Source organism: Calidris pugnax, unplaced genomic scaffold (assembly GCF_001431845.1).
Source record: "Calidris pugnax isolate Ruff unplaced genomic scaffold, ASM143184v1 scaffold178, whole genome shotgun sequence".
In the NCBI taxonomy this organism is placed as follows: domain Eukaryota; kingdom Metazoa; phylum Chordata; class Aves; order Charadriiformes; family Scolopacidae; genus Calidris; species Calidris pugnax.
In genome coordinates this window covers 1864284-1883155 of record NW_015090986.1, presented here as the reverse complement: position 1 = coordinate 1883155, position 18872 = coordinate 1864284, and the positions used below count along the sequence as shown (strand labels likewise).

The 18872-nt window shown below is 39.0% G+C and overlaps 1 protein-coding gene across 1 annotated transcript in view; it reads right to left on the bottom strand.

Annotated features, from left to right (window-relative positions):
• SPEF2 (sperm flagellar 2) overlaps positions 1-9244 on the bottom strand; it is a 62496-nt gene extending 53252 nt beyond the window's left edge. The window contains exons 1-6 of the mRNA XM_014953978.1: positions 9115-9244; positions 8234-8336; positions 4786-5038; positions 3010-3180; positions 1153-1293; positions 78-157 (exon numbers count right to left, since the gene is read on the bottom strand). Coding sequence (XP_014809464.1) covers positions 78-157; positions 1153-1293; positions 3010-3180; positions 4786-5038; positions 8234-8336; positions 9115-9172 — 806 coding nt within the window. The 5' untranslated portion in view covers positions 9173-9244. The remainder of the gene's footprint in view (positions 1-77; positions 158-1152; positions 1294-3009; positions 3181-4785; positions 5039-8233; positions 8337-9114) is intronic.
• Between the last annotated feature and the right edge of the window lie 9628 nt (positions 9245-18872).

Sequence of the window (18872 nt, the reverse complement as noted above, 5' to 3'; positions counted from 1 at the left end):
AGTAGCTATCTGGATAGATAGTAGGCACCTGAGGTAGGATCCTGTCTAATCATAACAATCTAATATCCAAATATTACCTGTCAGTGACTTGGCTGTATACTGCAGAGGCATTTCCTGCCATAGACTTCTCAAACTTTTTAATCTCCTTGTATGTATCCTGAAGAAATACGCAAAATTTAATGATTTTTTTTTCTCTGCACAAAGCATCAGAAGAAAGATTCAACAAACCAAGTATTAGGGAATTATTTTTATGTCATGTTAGCATAACAGAAATATTTACTCTGAAAATATTTTAAGCATCAGCTAGATCAAGAAAAAATAGCATGATCATTTTCTTCTTCTACCTTTCATTTCCTTCCCCCTTCCCCTTTTCCTATTTCTACCTATGCCCAAGAGCCAGAAAATGCTCTGTGGGATAATTCTGATTTTACATAGGACTATAGCTGTTTATATAATTCCCACCATTCAGAGATTTGAACCAAGATATACTGGGCTATGATCTGCTTTAGATTTAATAGCTTGAATTTATCCCTGATAGTTACTCAAGCAAATATGTTCCTACACTCTACATTTAAATGCGTCTGTTGCAGTTGTGCAGCTGTAAAAACTGATATTTGCACTCCTGATGACAATACAATCCATGAACTGTAAGTTTACTAGGTAATACAGAAATTTTTTTTGCCTGCATTGCCATCTCTTGATTTGATCTAAGACTATAGTCAACTTCAGTTCTTGCTAACATTTATGATAGAGAAGTTTATAAAGTGTTACAGAAGATTTCATACATTATGATGCAAAACATCATCATGCACAAATAAAAAAGGAAACAATGCTTTTATTTCACATATTGTGCTCAGAAGACTAGAAGCTAAAATACTGTCAGCAATTAAATTACTACCTACCTATGGTATTTATTCAACAAGAACTTTCTCTTACATCAAACCAAATTTTTACCAAGTAACAACTGCAGAATCATAATAATATTAATATTTTGTTTAATTTTCACTGGTTGAATCTAGTACATCCTTTTAACAGTTGCATCAGCAGCTTTTGGATAGTGCACGTACAGTAGTTTAAGTGTAAATATTCCTAGAAATCATGTGTTTTGCAAGTTCATATAATTAACATTAAAATAATGTAGATGATACTTACCTCTGCTTCTCTTTTCATCTTTAAGACTTTTTTTGCTTCAGTAGCTTTTATGGTATGTCTTGGTGGTGGCTTTGGAATCTGTATAATGGCTGCTTGAATTTTGGCCATTATTTCATTCTGTCTCCTTCTTCCTACACGATGCTGAATATTCAAGATCTTGTGTTCAGATACTTGTGTTGAAACAAAATATACCACATGGCCCTAATACACTACCTATATATCTATGAAGCAAAAGCAATTAAGCCATGAGGAAAAAAATCTTCCAGGAAGGAAGTATAAGAGGTTATCAGGCTTCAGGCTTGAGCAAAAGACTTTTCTTTCTTTTCTTTTTTTTTTTTTTTTTTTTTTTTTTTTTATAAAAAAAAAAAAAAAAAAAAAAAAAAAAGAGAAAAAAAAAGGGTTTTACGGTTTCGGGTTTGGAAAAAAAGTTTTTTTTTTTTTTTTTTTTTTTTTTTTTTTTTTTTTTTTTTTCAAGTGGATCACTAAAATGCCATGAAAGCAGAACATTCTGTATCTTTTGTCCACAGTTAAACCTTGTCTTAATAAAATTCTCAGCCACTGTACTCATAAATCACCATTTTTATATCAAGCAGTAGATGTTGTAAAATGTATTTTAAATTAAAGTATCATTCTACATTCTGAATAATTTGACAGCAATATGCTGGTATATGTTCACAATATTCGAGGATAAAGATATATATTTTAAGTACCATTATCAGAAATTGGTACATCTATATATGTTATGTCTGCGTTAACAAATACTGCAGTGCAATAGAAGCCCATCTGTAAAGGAAAATCAGTTTCCAGTCAGTACTTAACAGGCATTTAAAGGCTTGTAGCAAATTTTAGCTCTAGTATGGTACCTGTTTCAGATCAGAATTCAGCACAGAAAGTGAAAATAGTAGTTTTCTGGTACAGAAACTGAGACTACCATTAGGCAATAACTACAAACATTTAAATTACACTAGTTAAAAGTGAACTACAGATACATGCTGTTAGAGTGGAAAAAAAGGGTTTTCACAAAGACACTTAAAACATAAATACATAATACACCAAATAAGATATTAATAATTTTTCTTTTAAAAAATTATTTTGAATATTTTGGATATTGCTTGTATTTTCTTTTCTAGCTACATGAAGGGACTTTTTTTTCTCATTCTTGTTCATGCAGTGGAAATAGTACAGCTAAATATCTACAGTAAGATTTTCTCCCTTTAATTAGCAACATTAAATGCATCTCAAATTAGTCACTTCACTTTCATTGTTGTTCAACATCCCTTACCTAGCTGGCCAGTTCCTCTATATAAATTACAGGCTATACTTTGGGTGAGTGTTCCCATATATTAAGAAATTAGTTCTTGTTTTCACTTTATCAGAACAGCTACACAAAACTCCAAAATGTTCTGAGGCCATACCCACTATTGGTCCCCTTCCCTGTGTCTTTTGAATAATTTCTTTTATTTTTCTTGTCTTTCTTTTCTTCTTTTTTATCTTTTCTTCACAAATTAAGAAAACCTTTTACGAGGATATCTTAAACACATAGAGTTGCAAAATTTACACTTTGTCTTCAAATCTATAAATATTTTCCACGTATGACAAGATGCAAATACTCTCAATTTAACATTAAGTGATTTTTAAATATTAATGGTTTTAAGGGTCTTATAACAGTATATTGGCTTCATATCTATATCTTTAAATTGGCTTTATATTGCCATGCATACTCCTTTTATTTGCTTTTGAAAAACACGACTGGGTAGCACAGAATTAACGTGCATTTACACTGGCTTTAACTAACTCATTATGTTCACGACCTTGCGAAAATACTTCTTCAAAAGTCTATAAAAAGAAAGTAGTCACCTTTTCAGTGTCTTGGGCTCTTTGTTCCTCTTGGAGCTTCTGAACTTTCTGTTGTTCTGCAATACGTATACGAGCTATTTTATCTTCTATTGCCTTAGATTTTATTTCAAAATGCTCGGACATCTGCTGTAGTTGCAAATCAGTCTGACGTGGTGTTAAAGTTTTCAAACGCTACATTTAGACATCAAGCAATGAAGAGTCAGAAACAGTAAGAAATATATTTAAATATGATAATTTTGCAATAGTAATTTCAAAATGTGTTTTCCTGTGTTAATGTACACAAAACAACATCTAAACATGGTTGAATATTTTTCAGAAAAACAGGACTAGGTCCATTGAAAAGTACATGCAGATTTGAACAAGAACACTGGCAGATTTTTTTTAGTTTAGAGAAAAGGAGGTTGAGGGTGACCTCGTCGCTCTCTACACCTTCCTGAGGAGGGGACATAGAGAGGTGGGTGCTGAGCTGTCTTCCCTGGCATCCAGTGGCAGGGAACATGGGAACACACCAGGAGAACTTTAGACAGGGCATTAGGACTCATTTATTTACCAAGAGGATGGTCGAACACTGGAACAGGCTTCCTAGAGGGATGGACAGTGTCCCAAGCCTGTCAGTGTTTCAGAGTCATTTGGATATGCTTTAAGTTCTGGTCATCTCTAAAGGGGTCAGGCTGTTAGACTAGATGTGGTTGTAGGTCTCTTCCAACTGGAACTATTCTATTATATTCAAACTGAAATACAGAAAATTCAACTTAAACATAAGGAAAAAAATTACTGAAAGGGTGATAAACAATTTGCCCAGACAGGTTGTGAAGTCTCCATCATCTGAGATACTCAAAACCCAACTGAACAAGGTCCTGAGCAACCTGCTCTAGTTCACTTTGCATAGAGCAGGGCGGGTGGATTAAGTGACTTCTCAGAGTCCCTTTCTAATGTCACCTATTCTATGACTCAAATGCCGTTCTGAACCTACCTGTTGACAGGAGCTACTCTCACTTGCTCTTTCATCTTTAAGCTATCCCTTTATAGGTGAAGGGATGTTTCGACTGTTTGGTAATATACACTCTTTGGTAAACTTTCTGCTTATAGACTATTTTTTTGGAAGTGTGCCAGAAAAAAAATGTGAAATCTCACCCATCTGAATTTGATTCATGCACATGCCTAACATTACTGTTGAAGTCAAGAAGAACACCTTTAACAGATTCTACTATATCAACACTGACTTCCTCTTAGATACTTTCTTTCCCCCCCCCCCTTCTTTTTTTCTTCTTTATACTATTGAGCATCTGTTTATTGCAGGCTGGAGTGTAGTATAAATGTATGGAGAGATGAGCAATAGAAGGAACCAAACCCCTGTGGTACAATGCTCAATAGAGTTATAAATAGGTTTCCTAGAGGGAAAATTAGTGTAAGTTGACACCTATGCTGCACTGCGTTCTGCAATCTGTACTCATCATATTAATAAAATGGCAGCTGCTGAACAACTACTAGTCTTTGCTGCTATATGTATTTTAAGTCTGGAGAAAGGTCAAAAACAGAGCAGGTAACAAAGAATGAGCCAAAACTTAAGAAACACAAACCACAGATAAACGATACCCTCATGAATCACACTGTGCAATCCCACTGTCTATGTGTAAGCCATAGCAAAGTAGTCCTTCTTTTTGGGTTTTGAATAGATTTAAAAAGTAGGGAGGGGAAGCATGCAATATGCTTGAGAGGTACATGTAAATATGCTAACTTTTTTCCTATGTATTTATACAAAATAGGCACAGTTACCTCTTGATACAAAGCACTTTCAATAGACTTAAGCTTTGCAGTTGCTGCAGGTCTCATTGCTTCCATAGCTACTCCAGTGAGCTTTGTCTTTCTCTTTTTTTCTAAAGCAATATACAATTCATATAAAAGCTTTGTTGCAGCTCCATGCTGTCCTGTCATGATGTCTTGGGCCACATTCTCATTAAACTGTACACCAAGGAGGTGAAGTGTAGGCTCCAGGCGAAAAAAATTGTTAAGTTTTGCATTTGCAACCCTATATGATTAAAACAACAATATAACAATTATAACAACAGTAACAAATGAGAACATAAACTCATTTACAATTCCAACTTGCTGCAATAAGCATGGTTGTGACATTTATCTTATACTAAGGAAGGTAATAAAACCACAGAAGACTTCCTTAAAGTAATGTGACACATTTTGGCTTAGGTTTTATACTGCAGTACATGTAACTACATTGGTCTACTAGGCAAAACTTTCAGAAAAAATAGAGAACACATTGGGTTTTATAAATCTTGATACATGCACACACAAAGTGTATCTGACAGTAAAAGTTAACCCCTAATTGCAGCTAATTGCATACCATCCGCAGAAAGTACAGAGAGTTAGAATAAAGTTTCTATATTAACTGTATCAATCCACTTGATAGTTGGAACTCGATGATCTTTGAGGTCCCTTCCAACCCTAACCATTCTATGATTCTATGATTCTATATCTAACCAGCCAAAATATAGGAAATTATTAAAAAAAGTCTACATAATCTATTAACCCTTGCAACACTTTGTCGTATTTTTTCTCCAATAAAAATAAATGGACACATGGGTTGGAGTAGTGGTGAAAACTATGTTCTCAATGCACAATTTACATTCAAAACTGAAATAGTGGATTGCTGATTAATATTTATCTTGATATGCAGATTCTCCAGTGGAAGCACTCGAGATCAATAGTTACACAGGCCAAAGCCCAATAACAATAAATTATCAGTGTATCGCAATTAACACATGAAATTTCATCCAACAAATCCACTTAACTTGAACCTGAGTCAGATTAGCATGATTTCTATACTGCTCTATCACTTGAAGTCCTTCACTTGAACCGACTAGCTTTTGAGGTCAGGCAAGCTACAGCATAATTCTACAAAAAATTCCAGTTTTATAAAGACCTTTTGATAACACAGTATTCACCTTATTCCTAGATGAAATAGTCCAGGAGCTCATTATTGTCACTATTATAACCCACATCTTGCACCCCCAGTAAGTTCGCAGACGACACCAAGCTGGGTGGCAGTGCCAACCTGCTAGAGGGTAGAGAGGCTCTGCAGAGAGATCTGGACAGGCTGGATCGATGGGCTGAGACAAACAGGATGAGGTTCAATAAGGCCAAGTGCCGGGTCCTGCACTTGGGTCACAACAACCCCCTGCAGCGCTAACAGGCTTGGGGCAGAGTGGCTGGAGAGCTGCCTGGCAGAAGAGGACCCGTGGGTGTTGGTCGACTGTCGGCTGAACATGAGCCAGCAGTGTGCCCAGGTGGCCAAGAAGGCCAACAGCATCCTGGCCTGTATCAGGAACAGCGTGGCGAGTAGGGCCCAAGAGGTGATCGTCCCCCTGTACTCGGCACTGGTGAGGCCTCACCTCGAGTACTGTGTCCAGTTTTGGGCTTCCTACCATAAAAAAGACATCGAGGTGCTGGAGCAGGTCCAGAGAAGGGCAACAAAGCTGGTGAGGGGTCTGGAGAGTAAGTCTTATGAGGAGAGGCTGAGGGAGCTGGGGTTGTTCAGCCTGGAGAAGAGGAGGCTGAGGGGAGACCTTATTGCTCTCTACAACTACCTGAAAGGAGGGTGTAGAGAGATGGGGGTCAGTCTCTTCTCCCAAGTCACAGGCAACAGGACGAGAGGAAATGGCCTCAAGTTACGCCAGGGGAGGTTCAGGCTGGATATTAGGAAAATTTTTTTCACTGAAAGGGTTATCAGACATTGGAATGGGCTGCCCAGGGAGGTGGTTGAGGCACCATCCCTGGAGGTGTTCAAAAGATGGGTTGATGTAGTGCTGGGAGATATGGTTTAGTGATGGTGTTGCTTTTTGTCTGTTGTGCGGGTGTCTATTTTTGTCAAAGCTAGGTTGACGGTTGGACAAGATGATCTTTAAGGTCCCTTCCAACCTAGAAGATTCTGTGATTCTGTGATCTTATTTCGTACACTGAAGCTTACAACTGCTGCTTGTAACTGCAGCTTACAACTACTGAACACTTTACTGCTATTAAGTCAAGGTTAAGGTGAGTCCTATTGTCAGAAATCACTTCACATGCCTTGAGAAGCTGTGGTGATATCACTTGTTAAGTTTTTGTTCTGTAATCCAAAAAAATGGAATTTCTTAACCTTGCATCATAATAAAAAAATGTTGTAAATCTGATTTCAAGATTATTGTAAGAGTTCAGGGAAAACTACAGTATGGTATTTTTCAAATATGGACAGCCAAACTGGAAAAAATTTTCCAGTAGTACTCCTTTTTAAAAAGTAGTATCACTTTCCCAATTCTTATACCCTTATTTATAAGTCCAAAAACTATGCAACATAAGCAGCTAATGTAGTTAAGTAGACCTTGACTAGTTAGTCACAGTGACCCTACATTCTTTTGTTAGTGCCTTCTACATTACCATTGCCTATCTTAAAAAAGGAATCTACATTTCTCCCACCACCACCCCAACAGGTATGGTCTTGCCTTGGGCTGTGCTAAATACTAAAGTGATGTCAGCTTATCAAATGATCCATGAATAATATGTTTTTCCGTAATAGCATGCTCCAAATTTTAAAGGTATTTATAGATATAGATACAGGTTCTTGCAGGATTTCAGGGCCATACAATGACTGTTACACAATAATGATTAATTTAATGTGCAGGAAAACTACCTTGGAGCTGAGAAAACATTGCCACCATTCTCGATAGTTCTCAAAATATCAATGTCAGTAATTATTTCAAAAGTAAATAATGATGAAAAGTAAAAATATCAAATTATCTTTACAAAGTTCTGGATTACTGTGGTAAAGAACACCACATACAGTTTTTCTCTATCTTATACACCAGATACTCCCAGAAAAATGCTTTTCAGGGCCTTTTCTGGACCTGCTCCAATACAACTATGTTCTTGCAATGGGGAGTCCCAAACAGGGTACAGCAGTGCCATGGTCTCAGCAGTGGTCTCAGCAGTGCCATATTGTCTTAATGTGGTCCTGAATGCTGTTTGGCCCTCTTTGCTGTAAGGGCACATGGCTGGGTCATGGTCAACTTGTTCTCCTCTGCATGTAAAATACAAGTAGCTGTTGATTTACTGATAAATGTATCAAATCTTGGTAAGTTCTCAATGTCTTTTCCACTATGCATTAGCAAATCCTAACTGAAAGATAAATATTTTGTCTAATTTGCCTAAGAGACATGTTATCCATAGTACTAACCTGCTCTGTGAAAATTGATTAAAGTCATCCTGAAGACCATATTTATATAGAAGTTCTCCTAGGAGGTAGCCAGTAGAAAATTCTTCTGAAAATGATCCTGGAACTAAGTTTGGGGTTTGGTTATTTAAAAAAAAAATTAAGATAATTAAAAGATTGTATACATTTATCTTAATACAACTTGTTATTATTTTTATAACAAAATTAAGTCCAAACTTTATTAAATAATTCAGAGGAATTTTAGGAGATTGATCTAGTAGTAACTAGTTTCCAAGTCACAAATAAATCTGCTTTCACTGTAGATATTTTGCAACCTAAGCTTTAGGTAGTAATGTAATTCTTACTTTCAGTGTTAATAAGTAAACATTGCCATAATTGTCATTAAGATTGTAGCAATGTTTCTAATGATAATTACTAAATTTTTCCTAAAAAATTCAAAAGAAACCAAAGCTAGGTCTAATGTGTTTCTCATCCATGGAGAGTTTCTCCCGCCTTGCAGAACAAATGCTTCTCCAAAGCCAGCACAACACCTGCCATTCAAAACAAAGCACTGCTTTGCAAACATATTAAAATATATTTTTCCTCTGGAGTCCTTATTAGCAGGTGAAGCTTGAGCTCCTCATGTCTCCTGGGAACACTTGCGCCTTGAGGAAAATTAACTTCACCTCGCAAAATCACTGTCTTGCGCATGAAGACTGAAAATGTACCTGAGGAGGTACCTGGACGGGAGGAAGCAGGGGGGTAGACACGCGGGAGCGGGCCCCGGCGAACACCCCACATCCCTCGGCGGGACGAAGGCCTGAAGCTGAGGCAGCCCCCTGCGCCGGCGGGCGAGCCAGCCGCTTCCCGACCCCTCACAGCTCAGCGGGCATCCCTCCACTTACCCACGCTCCGGGAGAGCTTCACCTCCTTGTTCAGCCACTCGCACAAGATCTCCGCCATGACGGGCGGTGGCGGCGGCGGCGGCGGCGTCCCCTCACGCCCGCCTGGCACAGCGTCCCGTTGCCATGACGACGGCGGCAGCGCGCATGCGCGCCAAGAGGCGGCCAACCCCCCGGCTGCCACCCACGAACGGGCCGCGCATGCGCGGCAGGGCGGGGCGGCGGGTGTGGTCACGGGGGGCGGGGAGACGCGGAGCAAGGTGAGCGCGCGGCGAGGAGGAGGAGGAGCGCGTGGCGGGGTGTCGCGCGCCGGGCCGTTGTCCGGCCCAACCGTCGGCGGGGTCGTGAGGCGCGGAGCGGGGCGGGGCCGGGCCTCCTTCGCCGGGGGTTTCGGGAGGAGGGGGGCGATGGCGGAGCACTGGGGTCCCGCCAGTCACAGGTGGTCGGTCGCCGGCTGTCGTTGAGCGTTGGGTGATCCTGCGCTGTCTTCCAAGAGATCAGTCAGCGGCGCGGCGCCTGCCTTCTCCGCCGCGCTGCCCGCCCGCCACAGCCGCCCCCCTCCTGGCTGCCTGGCCGCCTCTTTAGCCGCTTGTTTCATGCGCGTTTAAATCACCACTTCCCCATTCCGCCCCAACCTTCGGCTGCTCCTCGCTGAATTCGCTCTCGTGCCCGGCTGAAAAAACAATCCGGCAGGAACAAAAAAAGCTAAAACAAACAAACCAAAGAAACCCCAACGTTTAATGTGTGTGGCTTTCCCCAGCCAGTTCACAGAATGGCAGAAGTTACTCTGTTGGCACCGTGTGGCAGGGGGAGGGAGAGCAAAAACTGCTGGAAATAAAAGCTGTGCCGGTTTAAATGTGGGGTGGTTTTGGGCAGCAGCGGTGGAGGTCCCGGGGGCGATGGTGTGCCCCTGCGGCTGCACCCCACGGGCGCGGCAGGCGGGCAGCCTGGGGACCCGGGCTTGGTCTGAAACAAGCCTCCCTGACAGGGCTTTCTGCTCTGTTTGTATTAGCTCATCTTTGGGTTAGAACCCCACTGAAATATCATCCGTAGTTTTGGTGCCCCTTTTCTTGAACAGCGTGTGACAAAAATGTAGACCGTTAGGAAGAAGAAAACTGCATCTGGAAAATACAGTATAAGCCGTGGGAATTCAAACTGGCTGTTTCTCTGCAAAATATCTATAGTTGATTTCATTAAGTTCCCAAGCACCTTTCAGTGCAATACAGAATCCTAAAGGATTATTTAATCGAGAAGACAGGAACAAGAGGATCTAGCTAATGACAGGAGAACAACAAACTAAATATAATTTTCAAAAATGATGGCGATTAACAGTTGAAGTCATAAAGAACTTGGAATATTATGGATTCTGTTCTAAGTCTTCTGATACAAATCTCTCTCTGCTTTTACCGAGGGTATGCTTCAAACCAAAATAAATTACTGGGTCTTATAAGAGTAAATTTGTAACTCTTATGTTCTCAGAATGTCATTGTAGAATTTGTGGCATGTGAATGAATCCAGCAACAGGAAACTTCAAGAGAGAGGAAGTACTTTCAGGGCAAATGTTTTAAATTAATACTTATATCCTTTTAAACAACTAAAATTTTGTTCATATGTTAATTTATAAAAACATCCAGAGTTTAGGGGAATAAAAAATTTTTGTTATTTTTTTTACAGTAATGTTTGCAGTGGGGATATCTACCACTAGCATCTGTTTCTGATATATCAGAATGCAAAGAAATCTCTTCTAGCTTTGTAATTTTTTCCTCAGCTCCAGAAATCCACGTATATGTATTTATATTTTATGTAGTTAAATGCTGCTGTCATTAACAGAAATTTATGTTGATTTTAAAAATGCAAACCAGACTGATTAATATAAAGTTTAGAACTTATTTCTATATTGCCTCTGACTTTGAAAAGCCGGTACTTCCCGTATCTTTAAGAATTTTTTAATGGAATATATTCCTTCAAGTTCATTATCATATGCAAGGGTTATTTAAACAGCTAATTTTGTTTAAAAATAACATTGGTTGTTCTGTCTGCTGAGAAGGACATAAAAAATTCGTAGTTAAATAAGGTAGAATTGTGAGATGTGGAATTTCGTATTTAAATCCAGTACTGGTTTGCTGTTTCATCTAAGATGGCTTACCTCTTAATAAATTAGTGTAGCTTTCTTACAGAATTCTGAGTAGTGATGGAATAATGTAGTAATCAATTTGTACTTCATTCTTTCCCTGAATTTAAGAACTTGGAAAGATGTCTATGCTCTACACAGTGAAAGCCGCGTCCAGAGAGTGTTTAAAGGAAAATTCTTGCAGACAGCAAGTAAGGTAACTGTTTCCCTGATTCTTCTCTTGCTGAAAACATGTAGCATTTTTAGATAATATGGGTATTTATTCTGTGTTCTGTTAATTTCTTACTTCTCTGCTAGGAATGCCAGTGGGAATGTCCTGGAAGATCCAAACTGATTTTCCACAGGACACTGTACTTTGGATAACATAGCTTTTAGACACTAATTCTGGTCTACAGAATGCATCTGAAGTTTTCATCTAGACCGGTGTATTTTAAACTTCCTATATCTTCCACTGTGCTTGCTCTGAAAGAGCAGAGAATTTTCTATAGTTTGTATTTATAATGGTCAAAGGAATAGAAGACATCAAACAGCAATTTGCGGAGCACAGAAATTGAAGTGCCAGGGATTCTCTCTTCTGTTTCATTCTTTTTGCCCTCCTGAAAGGAGCTGCATGTATGAAGAACAAAAAGAGAGTTTATGACGTAATCAAGCCTAGGGCTTTTGTGGAAATTAGTTTTGAATCACCTGGATGTAATAGTGGTATGTGTGAAGAATAAAAGGGCAAAAAATTCAATTTTTAAAATTATTATCACAAAAGGACAATCAAAATACTTTTAAAGGTTCAAGACTCTAAACTCAAGGGGGAGTTGATTTCATCTTAATGCAACAAAGATTAAGACAAGTCAAATGGAGAAGTGCTTGAATTCTAAAGTTAAATTTGTATTGAAGCCACGCAGACAGTAGTAGCCCTAAATTGATACAGAATAATTAAAAAATGTATGGGTTCAGGAGCTTCCTTTTTTATACCAGAATTTGTTGCTGCCTCACCAAAACTGTTTATAAACATACTTAAGTCTAGTTTTTTGTAATGTTGTGTTCTTTATTATTTACTTGTATTGTCTATTTCTTGGGAAGTTACAGAGAGGCTAAAGAGAATCCACTTCTGATAAGCCTTTTTTTTCCACTTTTCCTTCTCTAGATTGATTATTCATTTTACTTAACATTATTTATTCCCTCTGGTATGACCAAACTTCCAGTTTGAAATTTAGTTTCAACTATATACATCCTGTACAGATACTCTCCATCTGGCACATGTGGATCCTTATAAGTGTCTGTACTGAGGACAGAAGAGCATCAAGCCCTAAACAAAAAAGCCCATGATCTTGAGGAAAACATGTATCCACAGCTGTTTGCTGGCTATATCTCTCAGTTCCCTTGTCTATATTGACATTTAGAATCCCATGACTCTGGAATTCTGTCCTGACTCCTACTTTGCATTTCTGTGTTGCTGCAAGACAACAGCCATATTAATGCCTTCTGTCTCTGACAACAATAGGTAACAAATTCTAGGCAAGAAATTAGGGGAAAACATATACTAAGAGCTGTTAGCGTATACTAAAACTGCCTACAGAATTTTCTCCCAGCCAGCATTGATTGTGGTGAAGGACTTTCTGCATCCACATAAGCTAGTACAATTAACTTTTCCTTCCATGAATACATGCAGACACTTTTGAGTCTGTGTAAATGTTGTCTGCGGCAAGGAGTTCCATAGCTTAAGGAGGCTTTATATGAAGGAATTGTATTACCTTTCATTATGTGAGGAAGTACATAGTTTTGTGTATTTTTGAGCAGCATTCTCTGCTCATTACTTTCAGTGCTGTGGTATTTCTTTTATTTTTAAACAAGAACATTAGGCATCTGACTTGCAGGTTGAACTGATGTTTCAAGTGCTGTCTTGATTCCAGTCGCTCTATGTTCCAATAGATGTATGTTATATGTACATTTACTGTCTTATCTTTATTCTTTCACCTTCCCTGTTTGGGGCTCGGGGGAGTTGTGTCGCTGGAGAGGAAGTGTTGTTCCTATGGCATATTCTATTCTTCTTATATACATGAAGAATGCTAAGGTGTGAGTATGCTCTACAAATACTGTAAATAAAGTCTGCTGCTTTAAATAGTTGTAGAACAAACACTTGGCACTGCTAATGTGGCTACGTACAACATATATCAAAGAACTGCAGTTACTGCTTAAGAGTCCTTTTTTATTTTAAACAAGTATATCACCTGTGTTGAAATATTGATGAGAATATGTGATGCAGTCTGGAAAATCCCAGCTACACTATGTGCGGGAAAATATTATAACTGTGTCCATTGTTTTCTGCACTGCAAAATGGATTATTAGGACGTAGGTTCAACTTGAATAAATCTCAGTAAATTACTGGACAAGATTAAGGCAAGAGAACTGCAGCAAAATTCTGACACTATGAAGAAAAAACAGGGTGAAATGCATCCAGTATAAGGAACAACTACAGTGTTATGGTTAACTGAAGTTCCGTTTGTTTTCCATACTGGTAACCAAGTAATGAAGAAGATAAAGTAACATATTGCACAGAATTGTAACTTGCTTGTTGTTCTAGGACAGAATGGTTCTGTTTAGTTCAGTTATGGCACTTCCACATTTAAGCCAAGGTCTGAAGAATTTTTCAGCTTCTAATGAGAATTAAGTGCCTCCAGTGTGATGTGTTTGTCAGGAATCACTGGCATATAACGACAGAATCATAGAATAGTTTGGGTTGGAAGGGGCTTTTAAAGGTCATCAGGTCCAACCTCCCCTACAGTTAGCAAAGACATCATAAACTAGATCACGTTGCTCAGAGCCCGGACTAATATTGAATGACATTTGAAATATTGATGCTGTTTGGTTTCATTTGTGAGAATACTTAGGGAATTACTAAAGCAGCTTTTTAGATTTTCTTTTTTTTTTTTTAAGTGTATAGATTTGCTGCTTTTTTGTTAAAAGCTCTTGAAGAGATTCTGTGGCTTTAAGGTAGACAGTGTTTCTCAATCATTTCAAGAGGAAAGGAACACTTTATACAGAAAGGATCAAAACAGTAAAAGCTGAGCGTAAGTGATGGAAATAAAGAGCCAAACTGCCTGACAGAATGAAAATTCACATAAGCAAAAGAAGTAGAAAGCTCTTTAGAACCTGTCTGAATAATGAGTGCATGCGTGTCTTAAGGACACAGTAAATTACAGGAAAAATAGACACTGGCATGTAGATAGAGCTTTAAGCAAGATTGTGAAACAAAGGAATGGGAAATTAAGGACATTTTTATTTTGAAGAGGTCACTGATGCCACTGAACTGATTACCCATTTTTGAGCATCTATTCTTAATAGTTTATTTTCCTTTTTATTACTGGTTTTGATTTCTTTCCTTTAATCCCTGTAATGTAAATTTTTTCTATCAGAAAGGCAGAAATTCTGGGATGCAGACCAATCCTTTGGCAAGATGTTAGGAGTAGTTGGGAAAGGTAGTAGACAAAGGGTAAAAAAAACTTGAAGGTTAGAGGCTGCAATTGAATAAAGATTCATAAAGGAATGCTACTGGTATGGATAGCTAGCCAAGAACAGGGTTCTGTTAGGGATGGAACAAAGGGGATCAAGGCAATACAAATTGCCTTAGTTCTATGGCTTGAACAGAACCTTGACATTCTGACTCAATGTTTCTCCACCATAGGAAAACGTTTTCGGTCAATCCCAAGAATTACCTTTATCTATGTACACATCTGTGTCATAATACAATTGTGAACATTTTCTTTGTAGTCACTCTTTCATGCACAGAATAGTTACGCGCTCCATGTGGATGAATGGAAGTTCTCCCCAGTCAATTAATTTTTTCTGTGCACGGTTGATCACAGTTCCTGACACAGTGTTTCTGCAAGGTACAAACCAAGTTGATGAAACCAGACTGTTCCAGAGAGTTACAGGATGCGAGATCATCATTTTATGGAAGCATTTCTTTTCTACAAAGGCCTGATGTATTTTGAATAGTATTTGGAGTACTCACAAGGCCTCATCAGTTAGTATTTTAACTTTATTGATCAGTAAATGCTCATTAACTGTGCATCATGTTATCTTCTTTCACTGTAGCTTTTGTCTAGCATTATTAAAGAATGTATGCAATGTAACTAGAATCCTTTTGACTATTACTGAAATGCATCTGCTTTTTCTTTTAGTAATGGGAGAGCTATCGTGCACTAACAATTCTGTTCAATTATATTTTTAAGGTATAAAAAGAAGAATAGTGTGTCTGTTCTGGAGTGCAGAGGGAACGCAAGTAAGCACAACATAACTAAGTGATCTGGAATTTGGCTAGCATCCTTGCAGCTAATGCCAGCACTTAAAAGCCTTGGATACTTGTTCTTTCTCATTATATTGAATGAGAACATTGGTCAAGCACACTGTACGTTGGAAATATTCTTGGTAGAACATTAGGCTTTCACAATTGTTCTTTAATCCACAGCAGTTGTTAGCTAATTAGGGTAAAACTGATGAGGTAAGTAGTTTTAAAAAAATTAAAGTGATGTTGATGTAGCTACACAAAGGAGAGACCATGGGCTAACATGCCCAGTTGCTCCTTTTGACAATAAATTAATGATATATCATGGCATGATAATGCCAGTGTACAGAATTCAATTTTGTAAGCAGAAGATATGTATGGACATTCTTTTCTATGGTAAGGATTTATCTTTCAAGTTGCGTATTTCTCTCATCTTATGCCACAATAAATTTGTTCTCAGGCAGATTCCAATAGATGTCTTTTTTCTTCTTGGACATCGGAGTTGCTGATAGTGACAGGGATAATGTTGTGCTTGTACTTAATAGCTGCTGAAATACAGTTTTGTTTAGCGATGTCTTATAAACAATTTCTTTTTTTTGAATACATGCAATCTGAATGAAAGATTTTATAGAATCATAGAGTAGTTTGGGTTGGAAGGGATCTTTAAAGGTCATCTAGTCCAAACTCCCCTGGAATTAGAAGGTGTGTCTTCCACTAGATCTGGTTGCTCAGAGCCCCAAACAACCAGTCCTTTAATATTTCCAAGGACAGGGCATCTCTGGGTGACCTGTGCCAGTGTTTCACCACCCTCATGGTAAAAAAAGTTTTTATATCTAGTCTTAATCTACCCGGTTTTAGTTCAAGCCATTACCCCTTGACCTACTGCAATAGGCCCTGCTAAAAAATTTGTCTCCATCTTTCTTGTGAGCCCTGTTTAAGTACTGAAAGACTGCAGTAAGGTCTCCCCAGAGCCTTCTCTTCTCCAGGCTGAACAACCCCAACTCTCTAGGCCTGTTCTCATAGATGCTGTGTTTCATCCCTCTGGTCATTTTTGTGGCCCTCCTCTTGACCTGCTCAACAGGTTCACGTCTTTCCTGTGCTGAGGGACCCAGTACTCCAGGCAGAGTCTCACCAAAGCAGAGTAGATGGGGAGAAGCACCTCCCTCCACTTGCTGGCCATGCTCCTTTTAATGCAGCCCAGGCTAAGGTTGGCATTCTGGGCTGTGAGTGCACATTGCTGGCTCATGTCCAGCTTTCCATCCCCAAGTCCTTCTTGTCAGAGCTGCTCTCAATGCCTTTATCCCCCAGCCTGTATTGTTCCCAGGTATTGCCCCAGCCCAGGTGCAGGACCCTGTACTTGGCCTTGTTCAACCACATGATATTCACATGGGCCCACTTCTCAAATTTGTCCCTCTGGATAGCACCCTGTCCCTCAGGCCTGTCAACCGCACCACTCAGCCTGGTGTCACCTACAAACTTGCTAAGGGTGTACTCAATCCCACTGTCTACGTTGTCGATGAAGACACTGAACAATAGTGGTCCCAATATAGATGCATGAGGGACACCAGTCATCACCAATGTGGACGTTGAGCTGTTCACCACTACCGTCTAGATGAAACTATCCAACCAATTCCTTATCCACTGAATAGTCCATCCATCAAATCTTTCTCTCCAATTTAGAGAGCAGGTGAGGGACCATGTCAAAGGCCTTGCAGAACTCTAACATCCGTAGCTCTTCCCTCATCCACTCATGTAGTCACACCATCCTAGAAAGCCACTAGGTTGGTCAGGCAGAACTTGCCCTTTGTGAAGCTTTGCTGGCTGTCTCAAATCACCTCCCTGTCCTCTATGTGCCTTAGCATAGCTTCTGGGAGGATCTGCTCCACGATCTTCCCAGGCACAGAGAGAAGGTTGGCAGGTCAGTAGTTCCTAGCATCCTCCTTTCTACCCTGTTTAAAAATGGGTACAATGTTTTCCTTTTTCCAGCCCTCGGGGACTTCACCTGACTGCCATGACTTTTCAAATGTCATGGAGAGTGGCTTGGCAATCACATTAGCTAGTTCCCTCTGGATTCTGGGATGCATCTGCCTCAGATCACATCGATCTCCATATGTTCAGATTCCTCAGGTGGTCATGAACCTGATGCACTCCTACAGTGGGAGACACGTTGCTCCCCCATTCCCTGTGTTGCATTCCATCCACTTGAGATGTATGGGAAGAGAGGTTGCCAATGAAGACTGAGGCAAAAATTTATATGGAAATAAACAATATGTCTTAAAATAAGTGAAAATCTGTAATAAAGTTTAATTTCTTATGGAGTGGCTGAACACAGGCGCTAGTGAAAGATGCAAAAAAGCCATCCAACTGTTCACACTTTAGGTTGTTGCATAAATACCATTTTAAAGAAATGACAGAAGTTGTAACTGTTAGGAACTTGTGTGGTAGAGCAATGACTGCCTTACTATTACGGGCGGATCACTTCAAATCATATAACAATGTAGAAAGGTCTATGTTCAAACGAGTAGTAAGAATCTAAAATAGTGTGCTACTCTGCTTCTGATTTTCTCCAGCTGTCCAACTCTCTCTGCTCCATTGATTCTTACTCTTTCCTGCAATCAGAATTATTCTTACCCACGTTTCCATTTATTTCCTTCTTCGTATTCCTCAAGTCTTCACATTTGATCATGTGTCATCTCATTTTCATCTAGTGCCCTAATCCCTCTTTCCTACCAAGGCTCATATGCGCATTTTGTTTTTAAAGTAGTTTATATACATTCTGAATTATGTGATATGTCAGATATTTACTGTAACAATTCAGATTGTTCTCTTTTCTCCTCATTCTCCAGCGTGATGCTAGAACCTGAGAATTGCTGTTTAGTTTTAATGACAAGAGTTTGTCTCTTTTGGCCATTTCAGTCATGTGTGGAGTGGTAGGCCAAAAAACCCTTCAGCTGTTGCTTTCAAAGAAGTACTTTGTAAACTGTTCGACGTATGGATGTTTGGCACATGCCTATCTAGACAGCTTAATGTTTTTGCAAATTACAGTTTTGAAACTCCTTGTGCAGAGGGATGGTAAATGTCCTCTCCATCCCAAGGAAATGTTGTATGAATGAGATTTAAAATTAAAACTAAGAAGTATCATGATTGGGCTGTCAGATATGCACAAAACCAGCTGGTGAATGTGCCAGCTTTAAAAAAAAACCTTAGACTAGACAGAGTATTTTTTCCCAAGTATCTTGGGAAACCACTGATCATGTATCCCCCAAATTGAATAATTATGCCCGTATTCCTATATATATTGTGCCTTATTCTGAACCTATGATATAAGTTCTAATTTAGCTTATACAATTT